Source organism: Salmo salar, chromosome ssa01 (assembly GCF_905237065.1).
Source record: "Salmo salar chromosome ssa01, Ssal_v3.1, whole genome shotgun sequence".
Taxonomy (NCBI): domain Eukaryota; kingdom Metazoa; phylum Chordata; class Actinopteri; order Salmoniformes; family Salmonidae; genus Salmo; species Salmo salar.
In genome coordinates this window covers 28637745-28660575 of record NC_059442.1, presented here as the reverse complement: position 1 = coordinate 28660575, position 22831 = coordinate 28637745, and the positions used below count along the sequence as shown (strand labels likewise).

The window sequence follows — 22831 nt, the reverse complement described above, 5'->3', positions numbered from 1 at the left end:
TAATAAATACAGCTAGATTAAATACTGCATGGATGGCAACATAATATAGGCAAACACTAGGCAGCATACTTTTGGGTGTCTTGGGTTGCTTAACTTTTTGAGGCGCAATAGAACAGTAGTCTTGAATTATGATTATCCATATTCATAGATTATTCAAACATCTCAAATTGTTTTCACACAAACTTCTCCCCTATTCTGTTCCAACAGGGGGAAGGATATAATCAATCCATGGCTCTGTGTGTAGTTTACATGAGTGCTGGTCAGCTCCAACCCCTTATTATTCACATCGATCTCCTTGAATGCAGGCATTTCACCTAGCTAATGAAAATGACCTCCAATAACAGAAGACTCCAATTCATATGAAAAGCATCAGATAGGTACAGTTGAAGTCAGAAGTTTACATACACTTAGGTTGGAGTCATTAAAACTTGTTTTCAACCCATGCACATATTTCTTGTTAACAAACTATAGTTTTGGCAAGTCAGTTAGGACATCTACTTTGTGCATGACACAAGTAATTTTTCCAACAATTGTTTACAGACAGACTATTTCACTCATAATTCACTGTATCACAATTCCAGTGGGTCAGAAGTTCACATACAGTAAGTTGACTGTGCCTTTAAACAGCTTGGAAAATTCCAGAAAATTATGTCATGGCTTTAAAAGCTTCTGATAGGCTAATTGACATCATTTGAGTAAATTGGAGGTGTAGCTGTGGATGTATTTCAAGGCCTACCTTCAAACTCAGTGCCTCTTTGCTTGACATCATGGGAAAATCAAAAGAAATCAGCCAAGACCTCAGAAAAAAAATTGGAGACCTCCACAAGTCTGGTTCACCCTTGGGAGCAATTTCCAAACACCTGAAGGTACCACGTTCATCTGTACAAACAATAGTGCGAAAGTATAAACACCATGGGACCACGCAGTCGTCATACCGCTATGGAAGGAGATGCGTTCTGTCTCCTAGAGATGAACGTACTTTGGTGCAAAAGGTGCAAATCAATCCCAGAACAACAGCAAAGGACCTTGTGAAGATGCTGGAGGAAACAGGTACAAAAGTATCTATATCCACAGTAAAACAGGTCCTATATCGACATAACCTGAAAGGCCGCTCAGCAACGAAGAAGCCACTGCTCCAAAACCGCCATAAAAAGAGCAAAGAGCAAAGAGGCTTACAAACCTGACTCACTTACACCAGCTCTGTCAGGAGGAATGCGCCAAAATTCACCCAACTTATTGTAGGAAGGTTGTGGAAGGCTACCCGAAACGTTTGATCCAAGTTAAACAATTTAAAGGCAATACTACCAAATACCAATTGAGTGTATGTAAACTTCTGACCCACTGGGAATGTGATGAAATTAATAAAAGCTGAAATAAATCATTCTCTCTACTATTATTCTGACATTTCACATTCTTAAATTCAAGTGGGGATCCTAACTGACCTAAGACAGGGAATTCTTACTAGGATTAAATGTCAGGAATTGTGAAAAACTGAGTTTAAATGTATTTGGCAAAGGTATATGTAAACTTCCGACTTCAACTGTAAGTATTGAAAGATGTTTGAGACATTCTCCATGATTATGTCAAAATACAGATTTCAATGTTGGCAACAAAATTATTTTATTGCAGTACATGTTCTATAAATGAACTGCATGACATTCACCATCTCTCCTTGCAACTTCTCAACCTCTTACCGCAATAAAGCAGCGGTCACAGAAACTGGAAACTACTGGTGACAAAACTAAACAGAAAAATAACATTTTAAAAACAATCCTTTATATTGTAAAATATATAGTACTGGTCAGTACCAGTTCAAAGTTTGGACACACCTACTCATTCAAGGGTTTTTCTGTAGTAACCAAAAAAAATGCTTAAAAGAAATCAAAATATATTTAACATTTTTGATTCTTCAAAGTAGCCTTGATGACAGCGTTGCACACTCTTGGCATTGTCTCAACTAGCTTCACCTGAAATGCTTTTCCACCGGTCTTGAAGAAGTTCCCACATATGCTGAGCACTTGTTGGCTGCTTGTCCTTCACTCTGCGGTCTAGCTCACCCTAAACCATCTCAATGGGGTTGAGGTCGGGTGATTGTGGAGGCCAGATCATCTGATGCGGCGCACCATCACTCTCCTTCTTGGTCAAATATCCCGTACACAGCCTGGAGGTGTGTTGAGTCATTGTCCTGTTGAAAAACAAATGATAGTCCCCCTAACCGCAAACCAGATGGGATGGCGTATCGCTGCAGAATGCTGTGGTAGCCATGCTGGTTAAGTGTGCCTTGAATTCTAAATAAATCACAGACAGTGTCACCAGCAAAGCACCCCCAAACCGTCACACCTCCTCCTCCATGCTTCACGGTGGGAACCACACATGCAGAGATCATCTGTTCATATATTCTGCATCTCACAAAGACACGGTGGTTGGAACCAAAAATCTCAAATTTGGACTCATTAGACCAAAGGACAGATTTCCACCGATCCAATGTCCATTGCTCCTGTTTCTTGGCCCAAACTAGTCTCTTCTTCTTATTGATGTCCTTTAGTAGTGGTTTCTTTGCAGCAAGTCTCCTCTGAACAGTTGATGTTGAGATGTGTCTGTTACTTGAACTCTGTGAATAATTTATTTCTGAGGCTGGTCAATCAATCAATCAAATGTATTTATAAAGCCCTTCTTAGAAGCATGGAAACCTTGAGAGGATCCAGGCTATCAGGAGTGGCCAGTCCTCTTCTGGCTGTGCCAGGTGGAGATTATACTAGAACATGGCCAAGATGTTTAAAGTTGACCAGCAGTGTCAGATAATAATAATAACAGTGCTTGTAGAGGGTGCAACAGGTCAGCACCTCAGGTGTAAATGTCAGATTGCAAGGTAGTCCTGAGGCATGGTCCTAGGGCTCTGATCCTGAGAGAGAGAATTAGAGGGAGCATACTTAAATTCACACAGGACACCAGATAAGATAAGAGAAATACTCCAGATATAACAGACTGACCCTAGCCCCCCAACACATAAATTATTGCTGCATAAATACTGGAGTCTGAGACAGGAGGGGTCGGGAGACATTGTGGCCCCGTCCGATGATACCCCAGACAGGGCAAAACAGGCAGGATATATCCCCACACACTTTGCCAAAGCACAACCCCCACACCACTAGAGGGATATCTTCAACCACCAACCTACTATCCAGAGACAAGGCCGAGTATAACCCCTGCGGCACGAACCCGAAGGGGGGGGCGCCAACCTGGACAGGAAGATCACGTCTGTGACTCAACCCACTCAAGTGACGCACCCCTCCTAGGGACGGCATGGAAGAGCACCAGTAAGCCAGTGACTCAACCCTTGTAATAGGGTTTGAGGCAGAGAATCCCAGTGGAGAGAGGGGAACCGACCAGGCAGAGACAGCAAGGGTGGTTCATTGCTCCAGTGCCTTTCCGTTCACCTTCACACTCCTGGGCCAGACTACACTCAATCATAGGACCTACTGAAGAGATGAGTCTTCAGTAAAGACTTAAAGGTTGAGACCGAGTCTGCGTCTCTCACATGGATAGGCAGACCATTCCACAAAAATGGAGCTCTATAGGAGAAAGCCCTGCCTCCAGCTGTTTGCTTAGAAATTCTAGGGACAGTTAGGAGGCCTGCGTCTTGACCGTAGCATACGTGTAGGTACGTACGGCAGGACCAAATCGGAAAGATAGGTAGGAACTAGCCCATGTAATGCTTTGTAGGTTAGCAGTAAAACCCTGAAATCAGCCCTAGCCTTAACAGGAAACCAGTGTAGAGAGGCTAGCACTGGAGTAATATGCTCACATTTTGTGGTTCTAGTCAAGATTATTGCAGCTGTGTTTAGCACTAACTTAAGTTTATTTAGTGCTTTATACAGGTAGTCGGAAAGCAGAGCATTGCAGTAGCCTAATCTAGAAATGACAAAAGCATGGATACATTTTTCTGCATAATCTTTGGACAGAAAGTTTCAGATTTTAGCAATGTTACGTAGTTGGAAAAAAACTGTCCTTGAAACAGTCTTGATATGTTCGTCAAAAGAGAGATCTGGGTCCAGAGTAACGCCGAGGTCCTTCATAGTTTTATTTGAGACGACAGTACAACCATCATGATTAATTGTCAGATTCAACAGAAGATCTCTTTGTTTCTTGGGACCTAGAACTAGCATCTCTGTTTTGTCCGAGTTTAAAAGTAGAACATTTGCCGCCATCCACTTCCTTATGTCTGAAACACAGGCTACCAAGGAGGGCAATTTTGGGACTTCACCATGTTTCATGGAAATGTACAGCTGTGTGTCGTCTGCATAGCAGTGGAAGTTAACATTATGTTTCCGAATGACATCACCGAGAGGTAAAATATATAGTGAAAACAATAGTGGTCTTAAAACGGAGCCTTGAGGAACACTGAAATGTTCAGTTGATTTGTTAGAGGACAAACCATCTACAGAGACAAACTGATATCTTTCCGACAGAAAAGATCTAAACCAGGCGAGAACTTGTCTGTGTAGACCAATTTGGGTTTCCAATCTCTCCAAAATAATGTGGTGATCGATGATATCAAAAGCAGCACCAAGGTCTAGGAGCACAAGGACAGATGCAGAGCCTCGGTCTGACGCCATTAAAAGGTAATTTACTACCTTCACAAGTGCAGTCTCAGTGCTATGATGGGGTCTAAAACCAGACTGAAGTGTTTCCTATACATTGTTTGTCTTCAGGAAGGCAGTGAGTTGCTGCACAAAAGCTTTTTAAAATAAAATTGAGAGGAATGGGAGATTCGATATAGGCCGATAGTTTTTTATATTTTCTGGGTCAAGGTTTGACTTTTTCAAGAGAAGCTTTATTACTGCCACTTTTAGTGAGTTTGGTACACATCCGATGGACAGGGAGACGTTTGTTATGTTCAAAATAGGAGGGCCAAGCACAGGAAGCAGCTCTTTCAGTAGTTTAGTTGGAATATGGTCCCGTATGCAGCTTGAAGGTTTAGAGGCTATGACTATTTTCATCATGTGTCAAGCGATATAGTATTAAAAATCTTGACTGTCTCCCTTGATGCTAGGTCCTGGCAGTGTTGTGCAGACTTAGGACAACTAAGCTTTGGAGAAATATGCAGATTTAAAGAGGAGTCTGTAATTTGCTTTCTAATGAACATGATCTTTTTGTCAAAGAAGTTAATTTATCACTGCTGAAGTGAAAGCCATCTTCTCTTGGGGAATGCTACTTTTTGATTAGCTTTGTGACAGTATCAAAAATACATTTTGGATTGTTCTTATTTTCCTCAATTAAGTTGGGAAAATAGGATGATCGAGCAGCAGTGAGGGCTCTTCGATACTGCACGGTACTGTCTTTCCAAGCTAGTCGGAAGACTTCCAGTTTGGTGTAGCACCATTTCCTTTCCAATTTTTTGGAAGCTTGCTTCAGGGCTCTGGTATTTTCATATATATGAGGGAGCTAGTTTCTTATGACTAATGTTTTTTGTTTTTAGGGGTGCGACTGTATCTAGGGTATTAAGGTTGAATTGAGTTCCTCAGTTAGGTCCACACCATTCATTCCACGGGACAACACTAGGTCCAGAGTATGACTGTGGCAGTGAGTAGGTCCGGAGACATGTTGTATAAAACCCACTGAGTTGATGATGGCTCCGAAAGCCTTTTGGAGTGGGTGTGTGGACTTTTCCATGTGAATAATATCTGCCATGACTACAAGATCCGATAGGAATTCAGGGAACTCTGTATATGGCGCAGGAGGCCTGTAAACTGTAGCTATAAAAAGTGATTGAGTAAACTGCAATGATTTCATGACTAGAAGCTCAAAAGACAAAAACAAAGTCGTTTTTTTTGTAAATTGCAATTTGCTATTGTAAATGTTAGCAACACTTCCACCTTTGCGGGATGCACAGGGGATATGGTCACTAGTGTAACCAGGAGGAGAGGCCTCATTTAACACAGTAAATTCATCAGGCTTAAGCCATGTTTCAGTCAGGCCAATCACATCAAGATTATGATCAGTGATTAGTTCATTGACTATAACTGCCTTGGAAGTGAGGGACCTAACATTAAGTAGCCCTATTTTGAGATATCACAATCTCTTTCAATAATGACAGTAATGTAGGAGGTCTTTATTCCAGTGAGATAGACTGCTAAGGCGAACACCGCCATGTTAAGTTTTGCCCAACCTAGATTGAGGCACAGACACGGTCTCAATGGGGATAGCTGAGCTGACTACACTGACTGTGCTAGTGGCAGACTCCACTAAGCTGGCAGGCTAGCTAACAGCCTGCTGCCTGGCCTGCACCCTATCTCATTGTGGAGCTAGGGGAGTTAGATCCCTGTCTATGTTCATAGATAAGATGAGAGCATGCCTCCAGCTCAGATGGAGTCCATCACTCCTCAGCAGGCCAGGCTTGGTCCTGTTTGTGGGTGAGTCCCAGAAAGAGGAACAATTATCTACAAATTCTATCTTTTGGGAGGGGCAGAAAACAGTTTTCAACCAGCGATTGAGTTGTGAGACTCTGCTGTAGAGCTCATCACTCCCCCTAACTGGGAGGGGGCCAGAGACAATTACTCGATGCCGACATCTTTCTAGCTGATTTACATGCTGAAGCTATGTTGCGCTTGGTGACCTCTGACTGTTTCATCCTAACATCGTTGGTGCCGACGTGGATAACAATATCCCTATACTCTCTACACTCGCCAGTTTTAGCCTTAGCCAGCAGCATCTTCAGATTTGCCTTAACATTGGTAGCCCTGCCCAATGGTAAACAGTGTATGATCGCTGGATGATTCGTTTTAGTCTAATACTATGGGTAATGGAGTCACCAATGACTAGGGTTTTCAATTTGTTAGAGCTAATGGTGGGAGGCTCCAGAGAAGGCTCGGCCTCTGACTCCGACCCGTTGCTTAATGGGGAGAACCGGTTGAAAGCTTCTGTCGGCTGAATGAGCGGCACCGGTTGAGCATTCCTACAGCATTTCCTTCCATGAGCCATGACAAAATTGTCCGGCTGCGGGGACTGTGTGAAGGGATTTATACTACTATCTGTACTTATTGGTGGCACAGACGCTGTTTCATCCTTTCTTACACTTAAATTACCCTTGCCTAACTATTGCGTCTGAAGCTGGGCTTGAATCACGGCTATCCTTGCCATAAGGCGATCGTTCTCCTGTGTATTATGAGTACAGCGACTGCAATTAGAAGGCATAATGTTAATGTTACTACTTAGCTTCGGTTGATGGAGTTCCTGACGAACCACGTCCAAATAACTCTAATGAACTTATCCTCTTCAGCAGAGGTAACTCTGGGTGTTCCTTTTCAGTGGCGGTCCTCGTGAGAGCCAGTTTCATCATAGCGCTTGATGGTTTTTGCGACTGCACTTAAAGAAACTTTAAAAGTGATTGAAATTTTCCAGATTGACTGACCGTCATGTCTTAAAGTAATGATGGACTGTTGTTTAACTTTGCTTATTTGAGCTGTTCTTGCCATAATATGGACTTGGTCTTTTACCAAACAGGGCTATCTTCTGTATACCACCCCTACCTTGTCACAACACAACTGATTGGTTCAAACGCATTAAGAAGGAAAGAAATTCCACAAATAAACTTTTAACCCTTATGTGGTTTTCAGGTCTGTGGGACCCATTTTTAATGTTTACTAAAAGAAAAATGATACAATTAATTATATTTACAACCTGAGACTCATTGGCCTTGGCTCATTTTCTGTGAAGAACATGTACAATAACATATTTTCATTGAGGGCACACTGTGCACCCCCTACACATTTATATTACATATGTGGTGTTCAGGTCCACTGGACCTGAGGGTAATAAAAGTCTGGAAAAATGTGTGTGTAGGTGAAAACAAGAACAATTAAACAAAAAGGTTTGCTGTGTGCCTTCACTCTGTCCTCCCTGGACCTGCTGTTTCAACATAGCACCAAGAACCTGTCAGTTTCCCTTCCCGTCTGCCTGTCTCCCGCTTTCCTTGCACTCTTTACCATTTGTAGTGTGTGAAACGACACAATGTCTTGCGGGAACCTGCACAATGTTGTCACATTGTAAATACATTGTAAAAAATTCAGTATTTTCCCACCCTCTACCCCAGCCAATTGCAATTTGGGGGAAGGACACAAATAAATAGCTTGAATGTGTGGCTCCTTACCACAATCAATCATTATGTCAAAAATAATCTCTGCTCATAGGGCCTTAGAAATTATTTTTGCAGAGATAGAAGCTAGTGTGGAAGGAGCGTCTTCCACTTTGGAAGATGAAGAATCTTCAGAATATGAGGCTTATGTCTCTGTTAGTTCGGAGTCTGACAGTGAGTTGGAAGAAGATGAGATTGACCCTCAGTCAGCGCCAGTACCAGCCCATCAGCGTCCAGCCCCAGGACCAGCCCGTCAGCGTCCAGTCCCAGCCCGTCAGCAACCAGCTTATCAGCAGCCTGAAGGAGGAGAAATATGGATGTCAAACAATTGTGAAATTGAATGGTCTTCTTGTTCAAAGAATGGCAGCCAAGCGGGGTGCCTCAATGTGAAAAGGATGCAAACAGGGCCAACGTGGATGGCGGTTACTCATGTGCAGGACATAAAGTCTTATTTTGAACTGTTCATCCCAGACACCATCCAGAAAATCATTCTGGACTGCACTAATTTGGAGGGAAGGCGTGTTTTTGGAGAGAGATGGAAGGAGATGGACCGAACTCATTTACATGCATACTTTGGGGTTCTTATCCTTGCTGGTGTTCTCAGATCCAATGGGGAATCCACAGAATCCCTGTGGGATGCAGAAACTGTCAGAACTTCAATATTATTTCAAGAATTATCCACTTTGATAATCGAGACACCAGACCAGCTTGACGGCAGAGAAACAAGCTAGCTGCAATCAGGTCAGTGTGATGCTGCTTCATAAAATGTGTGGAACTTGCAAGTACAGTGGGGAGAACAAGTATTTGATACACTGACGATTTTGCAGGTTTTCCTACTTAAAAAGCATGTAGAGGTCTGTAATTTTTATCATAGGTACACTTCAACTGTGAGAGACGGAATCTAAACCAAAATCCAGAAAATCACATTGTATGATTTTTAAGTAATTCATTTGCATTGTATTGCATGACATAAGTATTTGAACTTAATATTTGGTACAGAAACCTTTGTTTGCAATTACAGAGATCATATGTTTCCTGTAGTTCTTGACCAGGTTTGCACACACTGCAGCAGGGATTTTGGCCCACTCCTCCATACAGACCTTCTCCAGATCCTTCAGGTTTCGGGGCTGTCGCTGGGCAATACGGAATTTCAGCTCCCTCCAAAGATTTTCTATTGGGTTCAGGTCTGGAGACTGGCTAGGCCACTCCAGGACCTTGAGATGCTTCTTACGGAGCCACTCCTTAGTTGCCCTGGCTGTGTGTTTCGGGTCGTTGTCATGCTGGAAGACCCAGCCACAACCCATCTTCAATGCTCTTACTGAGGGAAGGAGGTTGTTGGCCAAGATCTCGCGATACATGGCTCCATCCATCCTCCCCTCAATACGGTGCAGTCGTCCTGTCCCCTTTGCAGAAAAGCATCCCCAAAGAATGATGCTTCCACCTCCATGCTTTACGGTTGGGATGGTGTTCTTGGGGTTGTACTCATCCTTCTTCTTCCTCCAAACACGGCGAGTGGAGTTTAGACCAAAAAGCTCTATTTTTGTCTCATCAGACCACATGACCTTCTCCCATTCCTCCTCTGGATCATCCAGAGGGTCATTGGCAAACTTCAGACGGGCCTGGACATGCGCTGGCTTGAGCAGGGGGACCTTGCGTGCGCTGCAGGATTTTAATCCATGACGGCGTAGTGTATTACTAATGGTTTTCTTTGAGACTGTGGTCCTAGCTCTCTTCAGGTCATTGACCTAGGTCCTGCCGTGTAGTTCTGGGCTGATCCCTCACCTTCCTCGTGATCCTTGATGCCCCACGAGGTGAGATCTTGCATGGAGCCCCAGACCGACGGTGATTGACCGTCATCTTGAACTTCTTCCATTTTCTAATAATTGCACCAACAGTTGTTGCCTTCTCACCAAGCTGCTTGCCTATTGTCCTGTAGCCCATCCCAGCCTTGTGCAGGTCTACAATTTTATCCCTGATGTCCTTACACAGATCTCTGGTCTTGGCCATTGTGAAGAGGTTGGAGTCTGATTGAGTGTGTGGACAGGTGTCTTTTATACAGGTAACGAGTTCAAACAGATGCAGTTAATACAGGTAACGAGTGGAGAACAGGAAGGCTTCTTAACCTGTTGGGTCTAGGGGGCAGCATTTGCACGTCTGGATAAAAAAAATGTACCCGATTTAATCTGGTTACTAATCCTACCCAGTAACTAGAATATGCATATACTTATTATATATGGATAGAAAACACTCTAAAGTTTCCAAAACTGTTTGAATGGTGTCTGTGAGTATAACAGAACTCATTTGGCAGGCAAAACCCTGAGACATTTTCTGACAGGAAGTGGATACCTGATGTGTTGTATTGACTTTAAACCTATCCCATTGAAAAACACAGGGGTTTAGGAATATTTTGGCACTTCCTATTGCTTCCACTAGATGTCACCAGCCTTTACAAAGTGTTTTGAGTCTTCTGGAGGGAGATCTGACCGAACAAGAGCCATGGAACGATGATGGCCCATTAGACACCTTGCGCGCGAGTTCATGTTGGGTACCCTCGTTCCAATACGTTATAAAAGAGTATGCATTCGTCCACCTTGAATATTATTCATGTTCTGGTTAAAAAAGGCCCTAATGATTTATGCTATACAACGTTTGACATGTTTGAACGAACGGAAATATATTTTTTCCCCTCGTTCATGACGAGAAGTCCGGCTGGCTTACATCATGTGCTAACGAGACGGAGATTTTTGGACATAAATTATGAGCTTTTTTGAACAAAACTACATTCGTTATGGACCTGTGATACCTGGAAGTGACATCTGATGAAGAGAATCAAAGGTAATGGATTATTTACATAGTATTTTCGATTTTAGATCTCCCCAACATGACGTCTAGTCTGTATCGCAACGCGTATTTTTCTGGGCGCAGTGCTCAGATTATTGCAAAGTGTGATTTCCCAGTAAGGTTATTTTTAAATCTGGCAAGTTGATTGCGTTCAAGAGATGTAAATCTATAATTCTTTAAATGACAATATAATATTTTACCAATGTTTTCTAATTTTAATTATTTAATTTGTTACGCTGACTTGACTGCCGGTTATTGGAGGGAAACGATTTCCTCAACATCAATGCCATAGTAAAACGCTGTTTTTGGATATAAATATGAACTTGATAGAACTAAAAATGCATGCATTGTCTAACATAATGTCCTAGGAGTGTCATCTGATGGAGATTGTAAAAGGTTAGTGCATCATTTTAGCTGGTTTTATGGTTTTGGTGACCCTGTCTTTGACTTGACAAAACATTACACAACTCTTGTAAATGTACTGTCCTAACATACTCTAAATTTATGCTTTCGCCGTAAAACCTTTTTGAAATCGTAAAACGTGGTTAGATTAAGGAGATGTTTATCTTTCAAATGGTGTAACATAGTTGTATTTTTGAAAAATTTGAATTTTGACATTTATTTGGATTCAAATTTGCCGCTCTTGAAATGCACCTGCTGTTGATGGAGTGCACCACGGGTGGCACGCTAGCGTCCCACCTAGCCCCAAGAGGTTAAAACCTCTTGAAGCGCTCGTCCCGCATGTGGGATCAACATCCAGCAAAAAATCATATCGCCATATTCATAACCGAACCATAACAAAATTGAATATTTTTTTTCCTCTCAAATATAGGACTATTTTATATCGTTTTGTAGATACACCTCTCCTGAATCGAACCACGTTGTCCGATTTCAAAAAGGCTTTACAGCAAAAGCAAAACATTAGATTATGTTAGAGGAGTACGTAGTCAAAGTAGCCACATCGCCATTTTCCGACCAACCACATGCATCACAAATAACCAAAAAACAGCTAAATGCAGCACTAACCTTTGACAATCTTCATCAGATGACACTCCTAGGACATCATGTTACACAATACATGCATTCTTTTGTTCGATAAAGTTCATATTTATATATAAAAACAGCATTTTTACATGGGCGCGTGACGTTGAGAAAATATTTTCCCTCAAATGCATCCGGTGGATCAGCACTACAATTTACTAAATGACTATTCGAAAACATTTTTAAAATGTAATATTGTCATTCAAAGAATTATAGATTAACATCTCGTGAAAGCACCCGCATTGCCAGATTTAAAAATAACTTTACTGGGAAATCACACTTTGCAATAAAAGGGGATGCTATACTCAGAAAAATAGGCTAGCGATACAGGTCAGCGCCATCTTGGAACAATCAAATATCAAATCTACTCTTGTATACTATTGTAAATATTCCCTTACCTTTGATTATCTTCATCAGAAGGCACTTCCAGGAATCCCAGGTCCATGTAGTTTTGTTCGAAAAAGTTAATAATTTATGTCCCAATAGCTTCTTCTTGTTAGCACGTTCCGAAGGCTACTCAAAATGTACCGTAGTGCGCGGGACTTCTCGTCACGAATGTGCAAAAAATATATATTTAAGTTCGTTCAAACATGTCAAACGTTGTATAACATAAATCTTTAGGGCCTTTCTCAACCAGAGCTTCAATAATATTCAAGGGGGACGATTGCATTGTCTTTCTAAACGTTTCGAAAGGGGAGGGTAGCCAGGGGCACCCGCATCATAATGGTAATGGCCCTCCCCCTATGACCAAGTTCCACAGCCTCTCATTCGGTCAGTTTGTACCGTAGAAGACTCAAACCACTTTGTAAAGACTGGTGACATCTAGTGGAAGCCATAGGAAGTGCTCAATGAATCCTAACTCACGGTGTGTTTTATAGGCAAAGTGCTGAAGTTGAGTCCACAAATCAGATTTCCACTTCCTGTTAGGATCTGTCTCGGGGTTTTGACTGCCATATGAGTTCTGTTTTACTCACAGATACCATTCAAACAGTTTTAGAAACGTTAGGGTGTTTTCTATCCACATCTACTAATTATATGCATATCCTAGCTTCTGAGTTTGAGTAGGAGGCCGTTTAAAATGGGCACGTATTTTTTTTTTAAAATCGCTGTAGCGCCCCCTATCCTTGGCGTGCGTTAAGAGGTTTTAATTTACAATGCGCTTACATTGAACACAGAATACAAAGAAAGTAGAAGGAAAACATGAAGGAACGTTTCTAAAGGACATTCTTTGTACAGTGTGTTTCATCAACTATAAACTTTGCTTGACAAGGAGCTTCAGGGATGCATGCTTTGAAAGCAGGGTGTCGATACACCAGCTTGTATACCTAACAAACAATGGTTTTCCTTCCCTGAGCCCTTTTTTCTCTTTCAAGGTTTGGGTGATAGAGAAAGGGAGGGAGGATACTCATTTCAACCACCATATCAAGTAACTGTCAGCATGTCTAGACCAGAGGCTTCAGATGCTGCTGCCTGGCCATGGCTGAGGAATTAAAGCCCTTGTGGGTCACAATACCGCCGGGCTTTAGGGACTTTAGAAACCCAATGGCCCATTGTTGTCACTGACAGCTCCTTAACTTTTCATGAGATGGATGACAGTGCAGACAAAACAAACCTTCCTCCTCACAATCGATCACATGGCATTGACAAAATATTGAATGTTGACAGATCCTCTGATTACGGGAGAGGGGAAATTCGTGCTTTGAACCTGAGGTTAGCCTTTAAGTGATCATCTTTCCACCTGTTATACATTACCTTGCTTTTGTCCATCCACCTGAAATGTAGTGTGTAATGTCTGCTGTAGTCATCCAGACTGTCTGCCATTTGTGACCCGATTCAGGAAACTAGGCATATGTCGCAAGTCACGACTTCACAGGAGAGCCGTTTGAACGTAAAAAATAATTGTTTATCAAATTGCGTTTTTTTTGGCAGAAATGCCTTCTCGAACCTGTGACCTTTCATGTGCCTTAACAACAAACGTGTATGCCGTCTGTAAATACAAATAAAATTGTTTAATTACGAGCCTTGTTCGTTAATTAAGCCACAGAAAAAGCCAGCAACTTTCCACTAGCCATGATTGGCTGAGATAATGAGTGGGCTGGACATGCCGAGAGAGGAGTTCGGATTGATCTGCCTTAAAGAAGGCTTCTGTCTATTTGAGCTGGTCAGTCTGTATTGGTAATCCTGTCAAATGCAGCTTTTAACCTCTCTGGGCTAGGCGGGACGAAATCGTCCAGCCAGAAATAATCAGACACCCATTTTTCAAGCTAGCATATAATGTCACAAAAACCCAGAAGACAGCTAAATGCAGCACTAACATTTGATGATCTTGATCAGATGACAACCCTAGGACATTATGTTATACAATACATGCATGTTTTGTTCAATTAAGTTCATATTTATATCAAAAACCAGCTTTTTACATTAGCATGTGATGTTCAGAACTAGCATACACCCCGCAAACTTCCGGTGAATTTACAAAAAAATTTACTAAATTACTCACGATAAACGTTCACAAAAAGCATAACAATTATTTTAAGAATTATAGATACAGAACTCCTCTATGCACTCGATATGTCCGATTTTAAAATAGCTTTTCGGTGAAAGCACATTTTGCAATATTCTGAGTAGATAGCCCGGCATCACAGGGCTAGCTATTTAGACACCCAGCAAGTTTAGCACTCACCAAAGTCCGATTTACTATAAGAAAAATGTTATTACCTTTGGTGTTCTTCATCAGAATGCACTCCCAGGACTTCTACTTCAATAACAAATGTTGGGTTTGGTTCAAAATAATCCATAGTTATATCCAAATAGCGGCGTTTTGTTCGTGCCGAGCACGACGCATTTCGTGACAAAAAAAATTATAAATATTCCATTACCGTACTTCGAAGCATGTCAACCGCTGTTTAAAATCAATTTTTATGCCATTTTTCTCGTAAAAAAGTGATCATATTCCGACCGGGAATCTGCGTTTAGGTAAAAAGACGAAAGAAAATAAAGCATGGGGTCGACTCGTGCACGCACCTAAGCCCATTGTCCTCTGATCGGCCACTTGTCAAAGGCGATAATCATATCATTCAGCTTTTTCCCGGGTTCTGCGAGCCTATGGGAGCCGTAGGAAGTGTCACGTTACAGCAAAGATCCTCAGTCTTCAATAAACAGAGACAAGAAGCTCAAGGAATGGTCAGAGAGGGCACTTCCTGTAAGGAATCTTCAGGTTTTTGCCTGCCATATGAGTTCTGTTATACTCACAGACACCATTCAAACAGTTAGAAACTTTAGGGTGTTTTCTATCCAAAGCCAATAATTATATGCATATTATATGGGCAGTAGTAATAACCAGATTAAATCGGGTACTTTTTTTATCCGGCCGTGTAAATACTGCCCCCTACCCCCAACAGGTTAAATATATACAGTAGAGATCTGATATGATTTAGGCCACCCCACAGAGACCAGACCACACATACAGAATAACAGAAGTTCAATTCCTCAGAGGTTTTCCCCATCCCATATCTCCCTGTTCCCATAAGAAATGAGGTGTTGAGGGGATTCAGAGGAGGCTGGATGGTTTGTAATCCAAGCTAAGCATGAGACCGTCCCTCCAACAACAAAGGAGAACAAAGGACAACAAAGGAGAAGCATCCCTGGGGCAAACTCACGCAGAACAACAAAAAGTCTGAGGGCCTATATTTAACAGTGATGGGAATGGTGGGGCGAGCCATACAGGAACACTTTCAATGCATGGCGAAGGTCAAAATGGGCCTTAACTACGCCACTCGCTTATTTTCTTCCCTCCTTGCACCCCTCCACCCCTCTCTCCTCAAAAATAAGAGATGAGCATTGTTTAGCAAAACAATGAGCCACTTCCAAAGACCAGCCTTTTACTCTCAGAGGTTGAGTTTTCACATCCATGAACAGCATGTGGCCGTGAGCAGAGAAATAAAAGACTTCACAGGAAGTGGGAACTGGGATGTTATAATCGGAGTCATTACCCCAGTATCTACAGAGGAGAAGGACTTGATATGTATTACCTCTAAACCCAACCAGAGGACAAATGCAGCTCTATAATAAGGTGTGTTGGTATGGGGAGTAATAGCCACAGCTAGGGCTGTTGCGGTGACCGTATTACCGCCACACCAGTGGTCACGAGTCATGAAGGCAGTCAAATTCAACACTACCGATGTCATGGAATATTCTAATCAAGTGAGAGAGACTGTCATTTCTTCAAATAATCATCTTTATTTAATATTGATTAATTATTGCAATAATGAAGCTGTCGACCCCACACTCGAGGCTTTACGATAATGAAAAAACAGAGGTCTTATATAGTAGGCCTAAAAATGCTTAGTCATGGCTGATTCCACCCCTCCCATGCAGATCGGGGCATCATAAGCCACCTTGGGTTCATCTTGTTTTACCCCCAACCCGGCTTAGTTTCCCAGATGCAAGGATGATTAGAAACAATGAGGGGTTCGTTCTACTCCTCCAGGCTATCTGCATCTTGGGTCACACACGCCACATCTTGTCTATGGAATGCAGGCTGTAGGTTTTTATCACCAAGCCATAAATCAATTGTCCGTTTCAGCCCCAGAGGCCCAACTCAGTCCCACAGACACAGATGAGAGGGTACTCAAAGCTATGATGCATAAACAATACTATAACATAATCTTGTAATTTTTCAACTATACCATTTAATCATGGTAATTAGGCTTCTCCAAGCTCTGAAGCTGCTGCTGGTCATTAGTAGCCTACCAAACTTGCTAGCTGCCTGGTACTCAGCACTTGATTCTCCCTCTAATCACTCTGACATCAATCCAAAAGCATTTGAAAATCTAATCAAATACTTCATGAGAGCCCATGAGCTCATGTTGCGCAACATTTCTATAGGCTATGCAATTACGCAAGAAAACAGAGTGATGGCCGCTACATAAAAAGACGAGGATCCCATCAGCTTTCTATAGGCTTTTTCCTACTATATTTTTCTCAAGTTTCCTAATATTAAGCACATTGCTTATATTTACAACAAGAGTATAGCCTACCTGGCTGGCAGGTATGCAAAGACAATGTATTTTTTCCGCTGCCCCTGTTTCGATACAAGTGCATGATAATGGTCCATTCTAAATCAAAACAAATGTCACACATATTATTTAGTATATGTAAAGACAAGATTAAATCAAGAATAGTCTGATGGTGTCACGTCTGCTCCTGCTCTTCCCTTCCCCTGGCGCTTGAGGGTGCCAGATTACCCTGCATCACGCACTCCTGCCATCTATCATGCACACCTGTCCGCCCTTGTCACTCGCATCAGCATTATTGGACTCACCTGGACTCACTTATCACCTGTTATTTCCTCCCCTATATTTGTCAGTTCCCTAGCTCTGTTCCCTGCTGCTTCACTGATTGTTTCTTGTCTTAGTTTCTGTTTGCTGACGCTGTTCCTGTCTCGTCTATGTCAGTTATTTATTAAATGTTTACTCCCCGTACCTGCATCGTCCCTCCAGCGTCATTCTGCGTGACAGAATGAAGCAGCCAACATACAAAGCATCGGGGAGTACTGGCGTTCCGGTTGGAATTGTGGCAGAGGTTCTGGGTCGCCACCGATGGAACCGGGGATGTATAGCTAGCTCACCCTAGCTGGCTCGAGAGGTTTCCTTGCCCCGGTTGGCTCGGATGGCGCCCATCCCACGTCGGGCCTCAGCTGGATCGTCAGTTTTTGTTCGCCCAACCGGCTTGCCGGTGGCGTCCCAAGAGGGAGAGGTACTGTCACGTCTGCTCCCGCTCTTCCCTTCCTCTGGCGCTTGAGGGCCCTGCATCACACGCTCCTGCCATCTATCATGCACACCTGCCTTCCCTCGTCACTTGCATCAGCATTATTGGACTCACCTGGACTCACTTCTCTCCTGTTTATTTCCTCCCCTATAATTGTCAGTTCCCTAGCTCTGTTCCCTGCTGCTTCATGATTGTCTTTTGTCTTTGTATTTGTTTCTGACGCTGTTCCTGTCTGTCTATGTCAGTTGTTTATTAAATGTTTACTCCCCGTAACTGCTTCGTCCCTCCAGCATCATTCCGCGTGACAGATGGATGACAATATTAGCCCATCACTTGCTGGGCGATATGATGATATATATCGTGTGACGATAGATGTTTTTCTATCGTTTCATTAAGCTCTATCGTTTATTTCGTTGTGTCGCAAATCACACTCTTGACGGCAACATTTTTTGTTAATTGGACGACGCTTTGCGTTCGCGTGGAAGAAAATTTGCAACACAAACAAACATGGAGAGTGAACGTGACACAGAGCACGGAGACACAGAGCTCGTACCTAAAAGAGGTGCTACTTCGGTCGCATGGACTTGGGGTTTGGTTATGAAAAGTGAGACACGGACCAGAAAACCATCCTCTGCTAAATATGCCGCAGGCCGGTCCTGCCAACAGGCTCAAACACCACTAACCTCTTTTACCACTTATGCAAGAATCATGTGAAAGAGTACGGAGAGAGATTACGGATGAGACCCAAAAAGTACAGTCGGGTGCTCAAAACAAACCCTCGACTCAGACGTTGCAAGAGGCTTTTGCCCGCGGCACACCATATGGCAAAGAATCACGAAGATGGAAGGAGATAACAGCTGCCATGACAACTTACATCTGCAAAGACATGGCCCCAATTTACACGGTCGAGAAATGGGGGTTTCGTGAGTTGGTGCTAACACTCGACCAAAGGTACCAAATGCAAATTGATATGTGACACATATTAATGCCAAAATAACATGCAAAACAGGCAACCCCCCCCACAAAAAAAGAAAAAAATATATACAGTTGAAGTCGGAAGTTTACGTACACCTTACCCAAATACATTTAAAAACTCAGTATTTCACAATTTCTGACATTTAATCCTAGTAAAAATGCCCTATCTTAGATCAGTTAGGATCACCACTTTATTTTAAGAATGTGAAATGTCAGAATAATACTAGAGAGAATTATTTATTTCAGCTTTTATTTCTTTCATCACATTCCCAGTGGGTCAGAAGTTTACATACACTCAATTAGTATTTGGTAGCATTGCCTTTAAATTGTTTAACTTGGGTCAAACGTTTTGGGTAGCCTTCCACAAGCTTCCCACAATAAGTTGGGTGAATTTTGGCCCATTCCTCCTGACAGAGCTGGTGTAACTGAGTCACGTTTGTATGCCACCTTGCTCGCACACACTTCTTCAGTTCAGCCCACAAATTTTCTATAGGATTGAGGTCAGGGCTTTGTGATGACCACTTCAATACCTTGACTTTGTTGTCCTTAAGCCATTTTGCCACAACTTTGGAAGTATGCTTGGGGTCATTGTCCATTTGGAAGACCCATTTGCGACCAAGCTTTAACCTGTTGGGGATAGGGGGCAGTATTTGCACGGCCGGATAAAAAAACGTACCCGATTTAATCTGGTTACTACTCCTGCCCAGTAACTAGAATATGCATATAATTTGATTTGGATAGAAAACACCCTAAAGTTTCTAAAACTGTTTGAATGGTGTCTGTGAGTATAACAGAACTCATTTGGCAGGCCAAAACCTGAGAAGATTCCAAACAGGAAGCGCTCTCTCTGACCATTTCATGGCCTTATTGATCATCTCTAACAAAAACAGGGGATCTCTGGCATGACGTGACATTCTAACGCTCCCATAGGCTCTCAGAAGGCGCCAGAAAGCTGAATCGTGGCTTTGCAGCCCATGGCTGAAAAACATTAGCGCATTTTGTAAGTGGCCGATCTGAGGACAATTGGACGGGGCGCGCGTGCCCGAGTCAACTCAATGTTTACTTTCTCTCTCTTTGAACGAAAACCACCACTCCCGGTCGGAATATTATCGCTTTTTTACGAGAAAAATGGCATAAAAATTGATTTTAAACAGCGGTTGATATGCTTCGAAGTACGGTAATGGAATATTTAGAATTTTTTGGTCACGAAATGCGTCGTGCGCGTGACCCTTATTTACACTTCGGATAGTGTCTTGAACGCACGAACAAAACGCCGCTATTTGGATATAACTATGGATTATTTGGGACCAAACCAACATTTGTTATTGAAGTAGAAGTCCTGGGAGTGCATTCTGACGAAGAACAGCAAAGGTAATAACATTTTTCTTATAGTAAATCTGACTTTGGTGAGGGCTAAACTTGCTGGGTGTCTAAATAGCTAGCCCTGTGATGCCGGGCTATCTACTCAGAATATTGCAAAATGTGCTTTCACCGAAAAGCTATTTTAAAATCGGACATAGCGAGTGCATATAGGAGGTCTGTATCTATAATTCTTAACCTGTTATGGCTAGGGGGCAGTATTTTCACGGACGGATAAAAAAACGTACCCAATTTAATCTGATTAGTACTCCTGCCCAGAAACTAGAATATGCATATAATTATTAGCTTTGGATAGAAAACACCCTAAAGTTTTTAAAACTGTTTGAATGGTGTCTGAGTATAACAGAACTCATTTGGCAGGCCAAAACCTGAGAAGATTCTGTACAGGAAGTACCCTGTCTGACCATTTCTTGGCCTTGTTGATTATCTCTATCAATTACAGGGGATCTCTGCTCTTACGTGACACTTTCTACGGCTCACATGGACTCTCAGAAGGCGGCAAAATGCTGAATCGTGGCTTTGCAGGCTCTGGCTGAAACAAAGTAGCACGTTTGGGTAGTGGCTGGCTACAGTACTGTGAGACTCAGGCTCGTGCCCGCGTCGACCGAAAGCTTACTTTTCCTTTGTCTGTTTAGCTAAATGGAGATTCCCGGTCGGAATATTATCGCTTTTTTATGAGAAAAATGGCATAAAAATTGATTTTAAACAGCGGTTGACATGCTTCGAAGTACGGTAATGGAATATTTAGAATTTTTGTCACGAATTGCGCCATGCTCGCGACCCTGATTTACCATTTCGGATAGTGTCTGGGACGCACGAACAAAACGCTGCTATTCGGATATAACGATGGATTATTTTGGACCAAACCAACATTTGTTATTGAAGTAGCAGTCCTGGGAGTGCATTCTGACGAAGACAACAAAGGTAATGAAACTTTTGTAATAGTAAATCGGAGTTTGATCAGGGCTAAACTTGGTCGGTGTCTAAATGGCTAGCCGTGATGGTTGGGCTATCTACTGAGAATATTGCAAAATGTGCTTTCACCGAAAAGCTATTTTAAAATCGGACATATCGAGTGCACAGAGGAGTTCTGTATCTATAATTCTTAAAATAATTGTTATGCTTTTTGTGAACGTTTATCGTGAGTAATTTAGTAAATTCACCGGATGTTTGCGGGGGGTATGCTAGTTCTGAACGTCACATGCTAATGTAAAAAATCTGTTTTTTGATATAAATATGAACTTGATTGAACAAAACATGCATGTATTGTATAACATAATGTCCTAGGTGTGTCATCTGATGAAGATCATCAAAGGTTAGTGCTGCATTTAGCTGTGGTTTGGGTTTATTTGACATTATATGCTAGCTTGAAAAATGGGTGTCTGATTATTTCTGGCTGGGTACTCTGCTGACATAATCTAATGTTTTGCTTTCGTTGTAAAGCCTTTTTGAAATCGGACAGTGTGGTTAGATTAACGAGAGTCTTGTCTTTAAAATGGTGTAAAATAGTTATATGTTTGAGAAATTGAAGTAATAGCATTTCTAAGGTATTTGAATATCGCGCCACAGGATTACACTGGCTGTTGAGTAGGTGGGACTAGCCCGTAGAGGTGAACTTCCTGACTGATGTCTTGAGTTGTTGCTTCAATATATCCACATATTTTTCCTACCTCATGATGCCATCTATTTTGTGAAGCGCACCAGTCCCTCCTGCAGCAAAGTACCCCCACAACATGATGCTGCCACCTGCGTGCTTCACGGTTGGGATGGTGTTCCTCGGCTTGCAAGCCTCCCCCTTTTTCCTCCAAACATAACGATGGTCATTATGGCCAAACAGTTCTATTTTTGTTTCATCAGACCAGGATTTCAGTTTAGAAGGATTTCACAAGGATTTCAGTTTAGAATAAATTACACGCTACACTAAGCATTTCATAAAGTACATCTAAAAGGCACAGCATTCTACCCATCAAGTGCAACGTTCTACCCTGTGCTTCCAATGATCACTGATAATACTCTTAATGCAAACAGAGTGAATTGCTCCACATGCATCATATACTGTGGTATATACAAAACAAACAGATATTGTGCTGCCTGTTCTAGGCACAGTGCATCCATATTACTTGACATTCAAGGTTGTGCTACTAGTGCTTTTACAACTACAGTTAAGCAACAGTACATGAGATTATCACAAATATATCAACTGTAAAATGGTTTGGATGAATCTAAATAAAATCTGTTAATCTGCAAACTTGTGCAAATGTCCAGTGTAAGAGAGTGAAATGGAAAGGGAGAGAGAGAGGGATGGATGGAGAGGTAAAAGAGTTGAGGATCTTAGTCTTCAGGATTCTTTTGGACAGGCTGAGAACGCAATGTATTCTTCATTCTGAAACACACAAGGGGAAAACAGTTAAGAGCTGAATTTCAAGCAGTGCTGTTCAATACAAAGAGCAGCAGTGATGACATCAATCTCTGCTACTAATCCACATAATGCATCTCAGAGTAAACTTCTCACCAGGCGGTCATCATACCAGACAACACAGCTTAGAGGCCATCACAGGAACAAATCACAAAAGCCAGGCAGACTACAACTGTAAAGGTTTGTGTCACTGTCTAATCGAACTCAACCAGGCAGCCATTTTGAAAACACCTGTTCAAGCCAGGCTACAACGAGTGACACTCATGTAGGTCATA

At 42.2% G+C, this 22831-nt stretch overlaps 1 protein-coding gene across 6 annotated transcripts in view; it reads right to left on the bottom strand.

Moving 5' to 3' along the window:
* Positions 1-21963: 21963 nt before the first annotated feature.
* LOC106594751 (60 kDa lysophospholipase) overlaps positions 21964-22831 on the bottom strand; it is a 56403-nt gene continuing 55535 nt past the window's right edge. For all 6 annotated transcript variants that reach the window (XM_014186323.2, XM_045716220.1, XM_014186169.2 and 3 more), the window contains one exon: positions 21964-22523. In XM_014186323.2, the coding sequence (XP_014041798.2) occupies positions 22479-22523 (45 nt within the window). In that variant the 3' untranslated portion in view covers positions 21964-22478. The remainder of the gene's footprint in view (positions 22524-22831) is intronic.